Consider the following 17520-nt stretch of genomic DNA (forward strand, 5'->3'; position numbering starts at 1 on the left):
TCATTGTTTCTGGAATTTGTTTTGTTCCCTCCTCTAACTTGTCCCAGCATGCCCATATCTAACTTCTACTGTCCTTCACCCACTTCCCTGTGCATCACCTCCCACTCCACCTCTCCAGGACATGAGAGTAAACATCTGTGGCTTCTGTTTTCACACTGTGACTGCAGTTGAGAAGCTCCATTCCCTAAAATCCCTCCCAGTTCTTGAAGAAAGCCCCCGCTCATAACTCCTGTTTTCTGCCCACACTTAGTAAAGGTCTCAGTGCTGTAACATTAATTCTATACTCATCACCTGTTTTTTATGTTTTCCTGGTCTCTCTGTTCAAATGTCTACACCCTAGAGTTGGGAAATCACTTTCTGATACTTTTTCTTTTTTACATAACAGAATTCTCCCATACAGCCTTTTCCTGGCCCATCGGCACACCTGATGCATGTTTTCTTCTCAGATAGTTTTTCTGTGCAGCCTCAGGAGCATTTCTGTGGAAGTTCCATGCCAGTAGTAAAGATAGCCACCGGCACACTGCAAAGGTCCTTGTGAAACACATGAGTAGGATATACCACAGGAATTCATCATTTTCAGGCTACTGTCTTAAATTGTAACTACACTGTTTTTCTAAGGAAGTTGCTTAATTTACGTACAGAGGACACACAGGGCTACATTCTAATCAGGAACCAGTTCATTTAAAATCCATATCTCAGAAAGTACTCATGTTATTCTACTTTATATGCATACACTATATTCCTTTGAGTGATAAGTTATGAAATGTTTTTGCTGATTTGACACTCCCTGATAATTTTCTCCAACTCCTAAAAGTCTAAGTGAATACAATGAAAGAATACCACTTCTAAAAATTATTTATATTATCTTTTCCCCCAGAGTCAAGAATAAATTTTTAAAAAATTAATAATTACACAGATTTATCATTCAAATATAATAAAAAATAATTCACTGGATACTATGCCAATTTTCTTCTTAGGATTCCCCAATTAAATAGAAACTTTAAAAACATACAGCTAGTTTGCTAGATTTTAGTAGGTCAGCATGCACACTAGAAGTGTATTAAGGTGGACTGCTCTATTTATTGATTTGCCATGAGTCTGCTAAAGGCTCCAGACAATTGTCTGCAGAAGGGGCGGGAGGGCCATACATGATCGAGGTCATGCGCATCTAGCCAATTTGTAAGACGATCCTGCTGCTCCAAGCCATCAGCAATCCTTGCATAGGGGCACCCTCATGCATTCCTGTCAAGTCATCTTGTGAAAGGCTGCCTGCTTCCAGCTTGGCTTGGATGTGCAACCTTAATAAAACTCACTGAGGTCTGGGAGAAAATAGCAGATCTGCAGCAGATAGGGTAGAGGAAAGGGTCTAGAATATGTACACGCAGCTAACTCAGGCAGGCTCCACGCCGAACGGTTACACAGAGAGGAAACAATAAATCTCAGCTACCATGCAATAAATATCTCAAGTTTTAACTAAGGAAACTACCATTACAGTGAAATAAAAATTAACATTTTAGAACAAAGCTAACAAATGGCTAGTTTTCTGTGATTCTTCTTCAAAAGCTTTCTTTGAACAGGAGAAAGTTAAAGAGACAAGCGGTTTTACCTGAAATAAAGAAGTAGTTTAAAGGTCAGAAGAAAGGAGCAAGTTTTGCGAGAGGCACGGAGAGAGAGTGCTGGCAGTACAATGACAGTTTTCCTTTCCTTAGCTTTCCTCGCTGCCATTCTGACTCACGTAGGGTGCAGCAACCAGCGCCGGAGTCCAGAAAACGGTGGGAGAAGATATAGCCGGATTCAATATGGGCAATGTGCCTACACGTTCATTCTTCCAGAACACGACGGGAACTGTCGTGAGAGTAGGACAGACCAGTACAACACAAACGCTCTGCAGAGAGATGCTCCACACGTGGAACCGGATTTCTCTTCCCAGAAACTTCAACATCTGGAGCATGTGCTGGAAAATTATACTCAGTGGCTGCAAAAAGTAAGTGATTGCTTTCGGTTTCTAATTGCATGGAGCCTTTTCCGTCCTTGTACTGTAGCTAACTTGGAGATCCTTAGGGGAGCATTTGTGTGTTTACCTTTTGCTCCAGGGGGGCAGTGTTTGCAAATGCAACAGGGCTTTCTCTCTGTGACTTCAGGGATGAGCCAAGGGTTTTAGGTTTTTGCTAGTTTATGAAGGCATGGTGGCACACCATTTGTGTACTTAGCAACGGCACATTTTATATCTCTTTTTCTCATATTTAAGATTTAGCTTGAGTTTTCTGACTGTAAAAACCGAACTTTTAAAAAATATGTACATTGTGAGCAAGTTGGCAACATAAACTAATAATGACAATGCTAATTCAGGATCAAATTTACTACACCAGGAAATTTTGTGCAGCCAAGTTGGGAAGTTATCACCAAATACTTATTATTCAACGTCTAGTGAAGTTAATATGAAATGAGAGTAAGTGTAAAGAACGATATTTGGTTGGAAAAATTGTCTAAGTTTGTAAAGGAAACTAAATTTTAGCAAGTAGTAGAATAGTGGAGGACTGATTTCTGTCACATTCTGTCCTTGAGAAAAAAGAAATCAGGAGGACAGATTTTAACGTGTCTGCATCAGGAAGAGGTTTTGAGCCCACTATGAAAGGAGGAATAGAGCTGGTGGCGGCTGTTCCCAGAGACGTGCACCTGCAGATTTGGCCTGAACGCAGCATGCAGACTTGGCTATATCCCTGAGGTGCCTTTTCTTCCCTCGGGACACGACAGTTACAGACAGTGCCATGTGGGAGTGTAGGTATCCTGATGAGTGTTAATATGAGTATGCTTGCAATCTCGAAGTATAGAAGTCAAATGAAACAGTTTATTCAGTGTTTCTCTATAGATCATTTAAAAATTTCATTGAAAATGTGCCTCTTAAAACATGAAACGGTTCCTGCAGTTCATTCTCTCTTTGCTGTGTTTAATCGTGTAACAGGTAAGCAGCAGATAACAAGTTTACTCAACTATGTCACTTATTATAAAGGGGCAAATATCCCTATTTGTGAAAAGCCTCCCCTTCACCCCCTGGGGATCTTTGCAAAAAATCCACTTAGTGCATGCATATAGATGGGGTGTAACCAGTTTACTCTTCTTTAAGTTAGTTGGTTAACAGAGCAAACCTTTTAAGAAGATGAAAGACAGGCAAAAGATAAATTCTCTTTTTTGTTCCAGTGTGGTCACACTCACTTAGACCACCGCCTGCTGAATCATGCCAAGTAATAGTTATTCTACTTTTGTCCACTAGGGACTGAACTAAGATCACTGTTATTTTATTTGACAAGTTAAATGAAACTCAGTAGTTTTAGAGTTTTCAAACCTGAAATTGTGGTTACCTTTTCATTGTGGACTACAGGTAAAAAAAGGGGGGGGTGGAAGAATAGAAGGCAAACAGAATTCTGCCGTCTTTTGATAATCGTAACTTAAATTTCAGATACTAATTACAGCAGCTGTTTATAACAGGATATTTGCTTTTTGCTTTGGCAAAGCTTATTTCCGTAGTAAGCAAATGAATTTGGTTGAATCACTTAATACTATTCTCAATATACTGTGCATTTAGTTAGTTAATGAAAATTCAATCATTTAAAATTAGTCTGGATTCTTTGAGGGGGATAGGGAAGGAAATTTAGTCCTTAATTTTCTTGAAAAATGTGATATATTGTTTTCCTAAAATATACAATTAAAATAGTGATTTAAACATAGCAATGCATATTTTTTGTTGCTATGCAATTATTCATCAGTAACACATTATATACATGATTCTACTGGGCTAAATCATTCACATGTTTCAGTTGCTAATTTATTGTATGAAATAAATTTGATTTTTTGTTTGTATTGTGCTTGGTCAATGACTACCGTATAGTTTTCAGATTATAGCCACGCATAACTATTACACTGATCTTTGCTAGTGTGAATGGAGCTGAGTATGCTGAAAATGTCTCTGTTGGTATGAGTCAGAGCAGCTTGGCTTGACTATTGTCTGCTGAAATTTGCATATCTTTTGTCCTTGTTAATGCAATTGGTCTGAGGATCAAGAAAGCAAATAATTGCATTCAGCAAAGAACTTGCTAAAGGCTCTCATAAGTTTCCCTTAATTAGAGGCTTTTTTCACTTCAAGTTCTGAATTTCATGTAATGTATTTATTTTGATAATTCAAATGGAAATCTTTTTACAGTAACCATTTGATATGTTTAGTACTGGAATTTGTACTACTATTTTGATTCCAAGTAGTTGTGTTAAGATAAGAAGCAATACACTGCAGAAACTGAGACCATCAGTGTACAAGTGCAATTCACTCATTCATTTATTCAACGAAATAATTAAAGCACGGTGATTATTATGCAGCTCATGGAATCACTATCAGGAAAGTGTTTGATGTAGAATGTGTGTTATCAGTGCTAGATGCAGCTGGATGGTGATTTATATCAATCTAGTACTTTCGTTGAAGTTTGATAGGCTGGATGCTTTTAAATATTCTTCACAAGACACTGGCTGTCAACATGAGTCACCTCTGATACAGTCTCCAGTCTCCTTCCTCAAAACTTTCTTTGCAGCTGAACAAGATGAGAAGCAAGGTATGAGAGGGGAAAAGGATGTATTGGTCACTGTAAGTGCTGGAACTGTTCATTGTTATGGCACTGGCCTTTGGGTGTAATGAATTTAATTCATGAAGATCACCTTTCCATGGTAACTTGTTGATTAACACCAATATGAGGTAGGTTGACAGCATTGTTTCACTTGTCAGATGGGGAAGAACAATAAACAATATGCTCAAAAATCACGATTTTATTGGGTGAAACGCTGAGGCTATATGTCTAGGTTTGACTCTCTTCTATCATACAGCTCTTTTCAGAGTTATTAGCAAAGCATACTCAATACCTGAGAGTGACCAGATACCAGGATAGTAACAGTAAGTAGAAATGGCCTTTGTGGCTTTGACATTTTTTTGTATGATTCCTTTCACCTTTTCTATGACAGAGAAATGTCTAATGTTTAATGTCTACTCCACATCTTGTACTTTTTGAAATATTATTTTCTTTCTCCCATATCCTAAAAGTTCACAAATATGTGTATTTAAAATATTAAAATTATAATATATATTTTAGAATTTGGAGGAATGCTTAGAAAGTCTGTTTTGCCTTTGCCAAAGGATATCTTTCTTTTGGTTGAAAGTATGAGTAAATTGAGTCAAAAACATGACTTAGAAAATAGGGTCTATCTACTATAAATATTTCATACTACCTATGATTGAAGAATTGAAGATGATTTTAGAAAATATAGTTATGAATTGCCATTTAGAATATTTTAATAAATGAAAACCTTTTACTGGAATGCTTGGCTAATTTTTTTCTGACAGTATTTTTTGACTTATTGGCATCCTATACTTGTATATTGTAGTCTTTGCTTCAGAAAATTAGGATTTAGCATGCTATTATCTAAAACATACTAATGATGATGATGATGATCTTTTTAAAACCAGATAGTACATATGTTAACCCATACTAGTATCCACTAGGAGGTAACCTCCATGAGGCCAGTGACCTTGTGTGTTTGTTCATTGCCATATCCCCACTTCTAGAGCAGTGCATGGCCCATAGTAGCTAGACAACAAATATTATGAACAAATGAATGCATTGTTATGTGTTACAGTCTATACTTTACTATGTACTATTAGCATTTTATTTTAGATATACACCTACCTCCTAAAATAGATTGTAGGCTGTCAAGTAGGCAAGGACTACATCCTATAATTATTTTTGTCTTAATATTAATTAAAGCAATAATTGAGTTTAGAGTAAGTGGCTATTAATTATTCAAATTGTATTTACCCAGTGATCTAAGATCTCAAAAACTTCTATAGTCACTCTAATTTGTCCTCTTAATTATTCTTTAAAAAGCAGCCTTGTTGCCAGTTTCTCCTGGAAAGCTACCCACACTCGACCCTCCCAGGCTGAGTTCTCCAGCTTTACCAAAGTACATTGCAGGTATCATGTTAGCACTGCACTTGATGTTGTGTGGTTGTTCTCATTCTTAGTGTTTGTTTCAAGACCTGTTTTCTTAGTTGGACAATAGTGTGGTGAATGCCTCTTTATCCATTTTTATGTCTCCTAAGATGTTTATTAAGTGTCTGAACAATATCTCTGTTATCACTGTAATCTAAAAATAAAAAACATCAAGTGCTCAAGTGTGTGGTGCTGGGTATAAAATCATGCAAGTTAAGGGGCCCTGCGACTGCTTTCAGATGCTAAAGTTGCTTTCACCCTCGGTGCTAGTTACTTGAAGGTCAGCTAGATCTTCCTTTGGGAGGAAAAAACAGTGTACTTCCAGACCAGTAGGCAAACATTTACTGCACACAACAATGGCATGTATTTACACATAATATCTGCACATGTGGACCTAAGTAACGCAAATTGACTTCTGTGCATTGTTTTGGTGACTGCTGACTGTGCAATACTGAGCCAGAGGGGATGTTTTGTATTTTATTTGCACATGTGGGGTGACTTCCTGAATGTGTGAAATGAGCAGACAGTTGATAAGTATGTTTTTAAAAATTTATCCCTGAACTTGAAGAAAATATACGTGTATAATTTATGCATACAGATAGGAAAACTGGCAATTGCAAGAAAGGTTAATAGGAATAATTGTCTTTTAAATCCAGTTGTAGATATATACTCAGCTAGCTTTATTTAAAGAACAACCCCCGATTTTCAAGCCAAGGAAGGAGCCCTTTAATTAATACCCCTGTATTAAATTCTCAAGAAATAGTTGGGTGCTATTGTTTGCTTGTAGTATATTAGAATCAAAAGATTCAAGAAGGCATAAAAACCTTTCTGGTCCCCAGAAGGTGGGCAGTTGGAGCTGTAAAGGCCTTTTGGATTTCTCTGTAGGAAGGAGCAAGCCTCTTCCCACATGTTCCCATTGGTAGATCACCAGTTTTAGGATGATGGCAAGTGGTCCTTTACTATGGATGATTGTGCCCTTCCTTACCCCTGACTGTGCCATTTCACACTGAGCCTTGTTTTACTAGCACTTATCTCATATGTAATTATGGGTTCAGTGTAATTTAAAATGAGTAAGAATGTGTCATTCTTTCCTTAAAATCCCCCTATAGTTTTTCATTATGTAAAAATAAAATCCAAATTCATTACCATGAGGCCCTATATGATGTGTTCCCACACTCTCTGGATTTATCATTTACCACCTTTCTCTCATTCCAGACACTCCAAAGACAATTGCCTTCTTGTTATTTCTCCAGCAGACTAGCTCATTCTTGTCTCAGGGACTTTACACGCTGTTCACTTAGCTCGGAAAATTCTTCCCCCAGATCTTGGCATAGATGGCTCTTTCTCTTTGTTTCAGGTCTTTGCTCACAAGTCTTTTCAGAAAGTCTTTCAGCACCCTTGCCTACCACCTTCTCCCACTCTGCTCAGTAACTTTCTATCATATTATATCATATTACTCCTTTGTGGCATTTACCACGAAGGCCACTGTGTGACCTTTTATGGCTTAATGTTTGTCAAATTATTTATTCTCTCTCCCTCTACTAAGAACGTAAATGCCACAAGAGTTCCTTGTCTGTCTTGTTCCCTATAGTATACTCACTCCTAGAAGGGTAGGTGACACAAAGTGGGTCCTCATTAAATACTCGCAGAATATGTTCTCCCACACTCTACAGATTGTGAGGTAGAGACTGCCTGTCCTGTTCTCCAGCGTTTATTTATTATTTTATTTATTATTTTTTATATCAGATCTGCATTTCGGGAACATAGTTGGAAAAGTTACCTTTTTTAATGAATAGAGAAATGAGTGAATTCCATGGGCAAATTGGGACCATAAATAAATATATGTCTGAAAATGAGACCCAACTGTATTTCATACATTACCTTGCAAACTGTGTAATAGGAAAATTTTTAATTTATCTTCTGAGTTTCTGTCCTCTCTATCAAGGGTCAGCAAACTCTGGCCCTTCAGCTAAATCCTGCCAGCCACCGTGTTTGTAAATAAAGTTTTATTGGCACACAACCACACCCATTCTTTAATATATTGTCTATGCATTTGTAAATAAAGTTTTATTGAAACAGTCACACCCACTTGCTTTTATATTGTCTATGGCTGCTTTCTTCCAACAAAGACAGAATTGAACAGTTTCAACAGAGACCAAATGGTCCACAGTCTAAAATTTAATATCTGGCTCTTTATAAGAAAAAGTTTGCTCACCCCTCTTCTATATCACAAAATGTCCATGGTATTAACATTAGGACTATTGCAAGGTAAATTGTGTGGTTTGTTGTGTGGGAAAAAAGACCGCCTTCCAGGAGGCCCAGTAATCTTCTGGCCCATGCCAGTTGGCAGAGAGCCCGACTAAGCTATTTCTTGGCTTGGTACTGAGACATGCTGTGAGGTGACATTTTAGAGTAGTATGTGCAGGGAAATTTCATGTCTTTTCTTTCCCCTGTCCATCAGCCTGTAAATACAGAAGTACTCCAAAAGCAGATACGTGTTAAAAGGGAAAAGCACCTGAATACCAGGACAGATCAGCAGCCTCTGGCTACACACGGAAGGTGCCAGGGCTCTCTGCTTCATGTGCCTGTTTCATCCTGCTGGCTGTGGCCTCAGCAGGAGTGTTGACAAAACATCGGAGGCATTCTGTTTTCCTAGGAATTGGCCTGTGGCTCAGCATTTTACATTCAGTCTGTTTAGAAGCCTTTTCTCCCTCTGTCATTTGTTTAGGTATAAACATTACAAGTATTCCCACTTGTGTGGATGAGGAGAGGGGAGAAGCAACAACTGGGTTGCTCAGCTACAAAATACAGAGGTTTGTCAGCTCCTGTGCTATGTAATTTGATAATTAAGGGGGGTTTTGTTTTGTTTTGTTTTGTTTTTAATTCTGCCATGGCCTTGTCTCTGTGTGGAAACAGCAGTCTTTTCCTGGGCTTTGTGTTCTTTTCTTTTTTTAATACCACAAGTTACATTGTGTCATTTGCTTAGATGCAGAACCCTAATTACATTCTGAGTCATCCTTGCCTTTTGTTCCAATACAAGATTATCGTTTGCTGTGAGGTTCGGAAGTTCCAAACCCCTTTTGGTCCTGGCCCCATGGTATGAGGGAGAGAAGGCCTCAGTGTTTAAATCTCTTTTCAAAACGTACAAAGGATGTGCCTCCTCCCTTATCAAAGAGGTTTCTAAAGAATGAAACACTCTGTGGATTATCTTTTCTTTACATTTGGAGACGCTATACCTAAACTATCTTTTCTAATTCTTGCATAGAAATATTACCAGTGAGAGATTTTCAGGTTTGTTTGGTCTTAGTTGCCTATCCAAATGATCTGATTAGTTCCTTCAAGCAATTGAAAAGGTAATGTTTAACAGAGAAAGTGATGTAAATTATATAAATCCAGATACAACCCTACTGGTAGCTAATAACTTCATCAATAGTATATTTGGGCATATCTAGATCTTTTCTTTTGGCAGTAAGTATTGAAGAATATAGAGTGAAATAAACGTAACAAATGTTACTTTTTACATATACTGTATGACTCTGCAGGTCAATTATTACAGTTCTACATTGGCATGTACTTTCTGTTTGTGTTGAACTATTCAAAGAGCATGTTAATTAGCACAAGCATCAGAGATGTGTCTAAAGTAAATCACTAGCTAAATTATTAATAAAACACAAGTGAAATGTGAATATCCTCAATCATTAAAAATATATACCACCAAAGTTACTGGAATCAGATAGGTAAACTTACCAGACCATATATTTCTATGGAATGGCTAATGATAACTTTGGATGATAGTTTATTTTAAAGGTTAGTGACATTTGTAGTTCAGCTCATTAGTATACTTTATACATAGTCGCTATTTTGTTTATGAAAGCTGAATGAGTTGAATTATAATACTAGACCCTAAATATTATTGGAGAGTTTCTATTTCAAGAAAATAAATAAATATTTTAACACCCCAAATTACATTTCACCTCTAAACCTTTAAAGACAGTTCCAAGATTTCAGAAAACATTTTGATACTGTTCTTGTCTTCACTGGTCACGTGCAGATGACTAAATACCAATGGGTACCTATTGCAACTGAAAATTCGCTGCACCCGGCAGAACTTGCACCCACTTTATCTCATTTGCACAGATAAAAGAGGTGGGAATTGTATCCTTGTTACTTACATCGCCAGCCTTTTCTTTATTTTCCACTTTTACTGTTTTAAATAACAAGAACAGAGCTACCATAAACAGTTGTGTTAATATCTATGCAATAATGCACTAAATAAATTGAATATTTCATAACTTTAAAAATGTTAATAAAATAGTAAGGTTTTAATATAAATGGTGGGGCAAAAGTAGGTTTACATTTGTTTGTATGGAAAATAACACAATAATTAATAAATAAATAAGAATAAACTCCGTGTTTCTGTTACAATTGTAAACTTACCTTTATTCCACCCTGTATTTGTAGACATGAACTAATGAAAGTAAAATATTTCTTATCAATGGAACCCTATTTTTAAGCTAATTATTAGGCAGAAACTTAATATGTAATCTAGATGCAAATGGAGGGGCAGAAGGAGAAGTGGAGGGAGGTCCTGCCGGGGCCCTGGTCCCCAACTCCTCGCTCACAGGCCTCCTCACAGGACCCTATGTGTTCAAAGGAATACCATTTCAAAATGGCTGCAGTAAGACTTTCAGATAATCAAATATTAGGTAGGTAAAGCTGCCTAAACCAGTCTGGCAGGCAGGAAGAAACATAATACTTGACAGTTTGAATGTTTGTTGGCAAGGTAACGTAAAAATGTCCAAGTCTGCTGTATGCAAAGCAGTTCAAAAACATTAATGTGTAAATCACAAAAATACAGGTTGTTCTAGACTCTTAAATATGTTGGGGCCCATACATGTTTAATATGACCCAAACATGTTAAGATAATAAACAACTCTTGGATAATTAGTGGCAAATCGTGTGACTTATTTCCTGAAATATCCAATTCCAATGATAGTTTATATTTCTCTATTTTAAATTTAGGAATATGACTTACATAGATTGATTACCTGAAAAATCAAGCTACAATATTCACTTAGAACAGAATTCATTGTTGAGTATAGTGAAAGGAAATCTGAATTTTAAGTAGGCATTTTAATACTTTCATAATTTTGTGTTTGAAAATTTTGTTTTCAAAATTTCAAAGTTCTTGTGAGATCTACTTAGCTAATCTTTGCTTTTACTGCTTGTATCTGACACCAGCAATAGGAATCCCAGAATTGCCACTTCCTTGTTCGAATGTGCTGGTTATTTATTTTTTAAGACACTGGTCTGGACTGTGAAGGTTAATTTAGTTTAGACTGGATAAAATCATCCTTGAATCTATTTTTCTAAACACACCTAAGCTTCAACGTATCACAGCACGCTAAAAGACAGCAGTCATGTTGCCGCCTTCCAGTCCATCAGCTCTGGGGATTACTTCTCTTTCTTTAGGAGATGAACGATGCACGACTCTTTGATACACTGACGAGTGAAGGCTCCAAAACCAGGTCTTGTGTGAATTTCTTACTAACTTTTTTATTATTTCAGATATGAAAATTCTGTTTTCTTCTGGTTTCCCAATGGCTTGCTTTTATCAAATACCAGTTTGTCCATCCTTCACTTGAGACTTCAGAGATTCGAAAACTGGAAAAGAGAGGGGCAAGGCAGTCCTCAGAGCTGGAGAGATAAAAGGACTCAAAGAACTCTTTTCTCAGGCCAGTCTCGCCTTTTCATTCCTCTTTTCTCCTCTGTTTTGTTTTCAGGAAAGTCCTATGTGATCCCCCTCATACTGTCCATGGAGTGGAAGTGCTAGAAAGAGGGTAGACAAGAGGGAAGGCAAATGAACAGGGAGACCATTGACTGTCCCTTTATTGGAGGCTGAGGAGGAGGTCACAGTGAGGGGCCATGAGATTGTGGCAGTGTCAGGAGAGACCGCAGTGAGTTCTGTCATGGGATTTTAGGATACAGGCACAAGTCATAGAGCTAAGCTCCTGCCATTCAGAAAGGACAGGCAGCTAGTTAGCCAGTTATCTGATTAAATACGTACTGCATGCAAGGTGGTCTGCTAGGTCCTGGGAGGTGACAATGAATCCGCTTACAGCCTTTGTTGTTAAGAAATCTAAACCACTGAAGTAGACGGGGAAAGTAAGCGCTGTTTGAGTTTACAGTATGCGTTGTTTGTGTACACTATTTCCTTTGTGAAGTCTACAGAGGCAGACAAACAGTGACAAACGCTAACAAACAGTGACAAAGTGTGTTGTACCTACAGCCAGACTGCCCAGATTTGAGTCTCAACAGCTCCGTTTCCTTGCTGTGTGACCTTGGGCAAATCCCATAACTTCTCCGTGCTTCACCTTCATTACCAGTAAAATTGAGGTAGTAGTTACATCATAGCGTGATTGATTAGAGTAAGCATGAGTCATCTAAATTACTTTGTGTAAGTTCCATCACATAGAAAATGTTAAATAAATACTAGTTATTCTTTGGGGCAATTCTGGGTTACAGTAATATTTAATGTTGAGCACTTTTATGGACTCTCAGGCTCTTTGGAAGACTTTACATGTATTGATTTATTAAATACTTTCAAAAGCCAATAGGAGGTAGATAGTAGTATAATTTTTCCACATGGCAGATGAGGAAACTGAGGCAGAGAAGGGGAGGTAACTTGCCCAGTAGTACCCAGTATCCTGCATTTAAGCCCCATCGCTCTGGCCCCATGACCTCTGCTCTTAACCAAGCATGGGATTAGCTGCAGCAACTTTTCCAGATCCCCTCTTGTCAGTCTTCAAACCTTAAGGCTACTTAAGTTTTTTTTTCTGTAGTAGTCTTTGCATCTGAACCCTAATTCTTTCATACTAAATGAGTTGCCCCTTTCTCAAGGCCTGTTTCAGGCAGCCATTTGTCCCCACCCCAACTCTAAAGCTCCATAGTTAAATTGACTGTGACACGTAGGTTATGCTGCTGATTGAAGCACAATAGCCCAATTCTCTCTGCCCTCCCACAGGTCTGTTAACAAATAGAGGAATCCCGAGTCTGCAGTCCCTCCGCTGTCGTCCCTCCCGCCTATCTTCTTAGAAGCACCATCTCTTGAAGTGACAGAGCTTAATTGAATCTGACTATTTATCTAAAAACTTCTAAAAACACAAAGAAAAGCTTACAATTGCTTTACATGGGGTGAAGCAGCCTATTTTAAATATGTTCCGTTCAATTTAATGACCTCCTTCTTGAATTTATCTGTGGGCAATCCTTCTTGGAAAAGCAAAAGCACATCCTGAAACTTAAAATATTATTTGCATGCACTTTCTTCTGTGGGTCATTCAGAGAGTTGTAAAAATGAGAAGAAAAGCCTTGTGTTCTCAGGCAATGACCTCTTATCTCACTTCCTATTTTATTTATCATTCTCTCTATTAATTAAAATATTTCTGGTATTTTGATCCAAGGCCAAAAACACTGCAACTTGCAGCAGTTGTGACGGCTCCTTTCTGTCTTTATTTCTGATCTCAGAGGCCGGCCACTCAGATGCCTAGGTTTTGAGGATTGCTGCCTTCATAGCTAAGTATCACTTGTCTGAGGTGGGAAGACTTCAGGCTGGTTTAACTTCCCTTTATCCATTCTTCTTCATGGAGGCTCAAAGAGGACAGAGGACAAAACGGGGTGGGGCCAAAATAGAATTCAGATGTGCTTATCATCCACTTTTGCCTCCTGGGACAGATTTAACACATTAAGGAGAAAACAACCAATTCAATGTGTATGCACTTGCTTGACCTGAGTTCCCTGTGTCAGCAGTGAATGGCATGTGGATGTTGTCGGTGCCTCATAGATAGGGGTAGGATATGTACAGGAATAAATGCACGATGTGCTGCTCATCCTATCCGGGGCACAGTTTTGGTCAGCGAAGTGGTCTGAAAGGCTCTAGTGCTAATGCTGAATAACAAGGACCTTTTCCCAATTTGCAAGAAATTATTGTATTGAATTAAGGAATATACCTTTCTCAATTTTAAGGGTTTCTTTCTTCATCCCCTCCCTAGTGTTCCTCTTTCATTTATTGTGTCTGATACTTTTCATCTCTCTCAAGAGCTAACTGAAAAAATAGCAAATATATATCAACACAAGTTACCTCCTGTATTTAGTTATATAGTTATTACTTTATGTGGACACATAGTTATGGTGTGATTTATCTCATCTACATATATCACATAATCCCATTTCCTGATAATAAAATGCTATTGCTTTGTGTGTGGAATAAATCAGTTTACTGCAAAGATGGAAGTGGATATAGGATTTTTGCTACTAAAGCACGTACAAAAGTGACATTCTATTTTCAGAAAGGAGTTTAGTAACAGGTAGGGTATTAATAAGTCTACCTTGGTTAAGCAGTGTCATCATCCAAGCAGATAAGCACATATATTTTTATAAATAGTAGGTGTTCCTATATTCATTTATAGGTAAAAACTGAGGACCAATTAAGTCAAGTGATTTTTAAAAGGTTACATATTTACTCAGACAGATTTAGAATTTGAACCCAGGTATTCTGAGGGTTAAATCTAAATCTTTTTCTTGCTCATACCTCTTTCACTTTTCCTTCACAAATTAAAAGACATTTTGATCGATGGAGAGTGGGAAGAGGTTCAAATGAATGGTGCTTTCCTCTTGATTTCGGGGGAATATACCCAGAATTAATAAACTTTGGAGATCAGAATAATTTGCCATCTATGTATAAAAATCGATGTAAGAAAGCCACTGTTCTTCGAACAGCTACTTCCTAGCCTCATTCCTGACTGGATATAAATTTTTATTTAAACTTATATGTCAGCTCCTTTACATTTTGTTTTCAAATAAGTGAGTCGCTTACACAAACTGCCTTCGTTGAGATTACCCTGATGTGAGTATACAAATGAAGAGAATACTTTAAACTAATTTATGTGCATTTTGGCTTATAAACCCTACATTATAATGCTAGGTTGTATTTCTTCAGTTTAGGACCAAATAGTGATAAATTATAGTCAATTCTTTAATATTTCAGCATTAATGAATCTGGGTCCTGTTTGTAGTATTTATGGGACTGTATGCCATATGTATTTTCAACTTTATTTTAGTTCTTCAGTGTATGAAAGTAATCATTGATCCCAGGTTTATGCTTAGGAAAAAAGAACAGAAAATTAATAAACCCTCGTGAAAGTGAAACTGTCATTGTCTCTTAATGACAGTCAAAATAAACTAATGAACTAAGGAGACTAGTTCAAATAGATGATTAAAATTAACAATGGAAGAGGAAATCCCACACTCAGCCCTCAACAAAGCTCTTAACTGAGAACTGTGTACATGTAACAGCTAAGAAGCCTCTATGTCATCTTGAAAGGGAAATTCTTTATCTTGCGACCATTATGTGTCACATGGGACTAAAGCTGACATACTGTGAGTTCACAAATCAAACTTGTACAATTTCCAGGGGAAAAGGTCACTGTGGGAATGAATTATCCTGAACATAAACTATCCCTATATATTACTCTACTATACTGAAACGTCTTCTGCTGGTTCTAATTTTGAAAGTCATGGCCAAAAATATATCATAGGTAACTAAACAATACAAATAAACTCTATAAGCACATTTTAAACTTGCTTATATTTCAAATAATTTACCAACTCTTTTGAGACTTTCTCTTTTGTCAAATACAATATCTCCTGTGGAAAATGAGATAAACTGTCATTGGTCCTTCTGTGGTTGCTGGGCAATTGAGAAATTAATGGCTGGGATGATTTTCTATCAGGAAGACATGCCAGTTTTAACTATACACTCAGTGAGGTTTCATCAGAATTTTTGAGGAAGGTGTAATTTTAAAAATTATGTAGAGTTTTTAAATTTAGAACCAAAAATTTACCCACCATGTTTGGGTACTGTTTTATGCAAAGAAAATACAATATTTTAATTTAACAATGTGGAAAGAATATAAATTAAATACATAGAAAATAGGACTAAGGGTAATTGTTGGTTGCACTTTCTAAATACGGTTATAATAGTATTATGTGTATATCTATCTGTGTCATGAATAGTATTATGTCTTACATACCATCATCCCATAAAAAATTCCCTTCCCTTTGAATCTCTCTGGGCCCTAAAAGGCAGTTCAGTTTTCATCTTGTTCATTGCAATACTCATGCTTGGAGTCCTGACCTCCATGTGAGAAGTTCATTTACCTGAGGCCACCGTGTTGTGAGGAAGTCAAGCCACATGGAGAGGCCATGTGTAGGTAGTTGCTCTGGTTAGTGAGTCCCGTTTTTTGAATCTTTCTAGCCCAGACTTTAGACAATTGAGTGAATGAGCCTTCAGATGATTCCAGCCCCCCATTCACTTCATTACCTCCAAATATAAAGTCCCGACATCACAGAGTAGAAACAACTGACCCCTACTGTACCTTGTTTGAAATTTTGATGCATAGAGTCTGTGAGCCTAAGGAGCACAATTGAATGGTTACAAGCCACTAAATCTGGGGATAGTATATTAATGCAACGGTAGTGACTAGAACAGCCACTATTTACTGAAGCATAGGTGCAGGGTTTACTGTATCACCTATCTCTGCAGTCATCACTGAAGAGCAATACATTAGGTGTGAGCTCTGCCTTCCAGTTATGACACAGGTGGGATGTCATCCGTGCGGGTTTTAAGCCAATACATCTACTACTTCCTTTGCTCTTATAAGTTAACTATTTCAGTTGTGCATAAATGAAGATTCAATAAATGTAACTTGAAAATTGCATATATATTTGTGCTCCTTTGAGTAAAGTAGTTACTAGTAAGAATTTTACTATCTTCACAATAGTACTTGTAAAAATCCTGAGCCTTTCTAAACTCCAACTCAAGTAGAAGTTCATAATACAAAAATGATATACTGTATAGTTTGTGTGGGTCTTAATGCTTACATTGTTTGCAATGATTTCAGTCATTTAAAAAGTATGAAAATCTCAGTGAATTCATATTTTTGAGAATTAAGACATGAAGCTATTTTGTAACTATACATGTACTACTTAACCAGGCATGTTTAGGCTGTAAGTTTAAATCCAGATGTTTCTGAAAGCTGTTATTGAACAAGGCTAACTGGTGGTCTCCCAAATGTAAAATGAGTTGGCAGCATCTGTCCACTTCCAAACAGTTTAGAATTTCTGCAATAAAATCCATCCCAGCTTCTCCCCTTAACTGATGAGCATAGGATTTGGACTTGAATGAATCATGTATAGAAACATTATTGAAATATATGATGTATTTTGCTTATTACATTATATATTGGTTGAAACTTATTGGAAAACAACATACAGTAAATACAAAGAACATAACTATTTTTTATACCCCTTGACTCAGCAATCTTACTTCTGGGAATCATTCCTGAGGAAATAATTCACAAAAAGGAGAAAAGCAATATACATGTACATGTTTGTTGTAGCTATCATAGCAGGAACATTGGAAACAATAGGTATGATT

At 37.1% G+C, this 17520-nt stretch overlaps 1 protein-coding gene across 2 annotated transcripts in view; it reads left to right on the top strand.

Annotated features, from left to right (window-relative positions):
- Window positions 1–1204: 1204 nt before the first annotated feature.
- Window positions 1205–17520, top strand: part of ANGPT1 (angiopoietin 1) — a 243009-nt gene continuing 226693 nt past the window's right edge. For both annotated transcript variants that reach the window (XM_024572233.3, XM_024572232.3), the window contains exon 1: window positions 1205–1984. In XM_024572233.3, coding sequence (XP_024428001.1) covers window positions 1688–1984 — 297 coding nt within the window. In that variant the 5' untranslated portion in view covers window positions 1205–1687. The remainder of the gene's footprint in view (window positions 1985–17520) is intronic.

The sequence above is a fragment of the Desmodus rotundus genome, chromosome 8 (assembly GCF_022682495.2).
Source record: "Desmodus rotundus isolate HL8 chromosome 8, HLdesRot8A.1, whole genome shotgun sequence".
Lineage (NCBI taxonomy): Eukaryota > Metazoa > Chordata > Mammalia > Chiroptera > Phyllostomidae > Desmodus > Desmodus rotundus.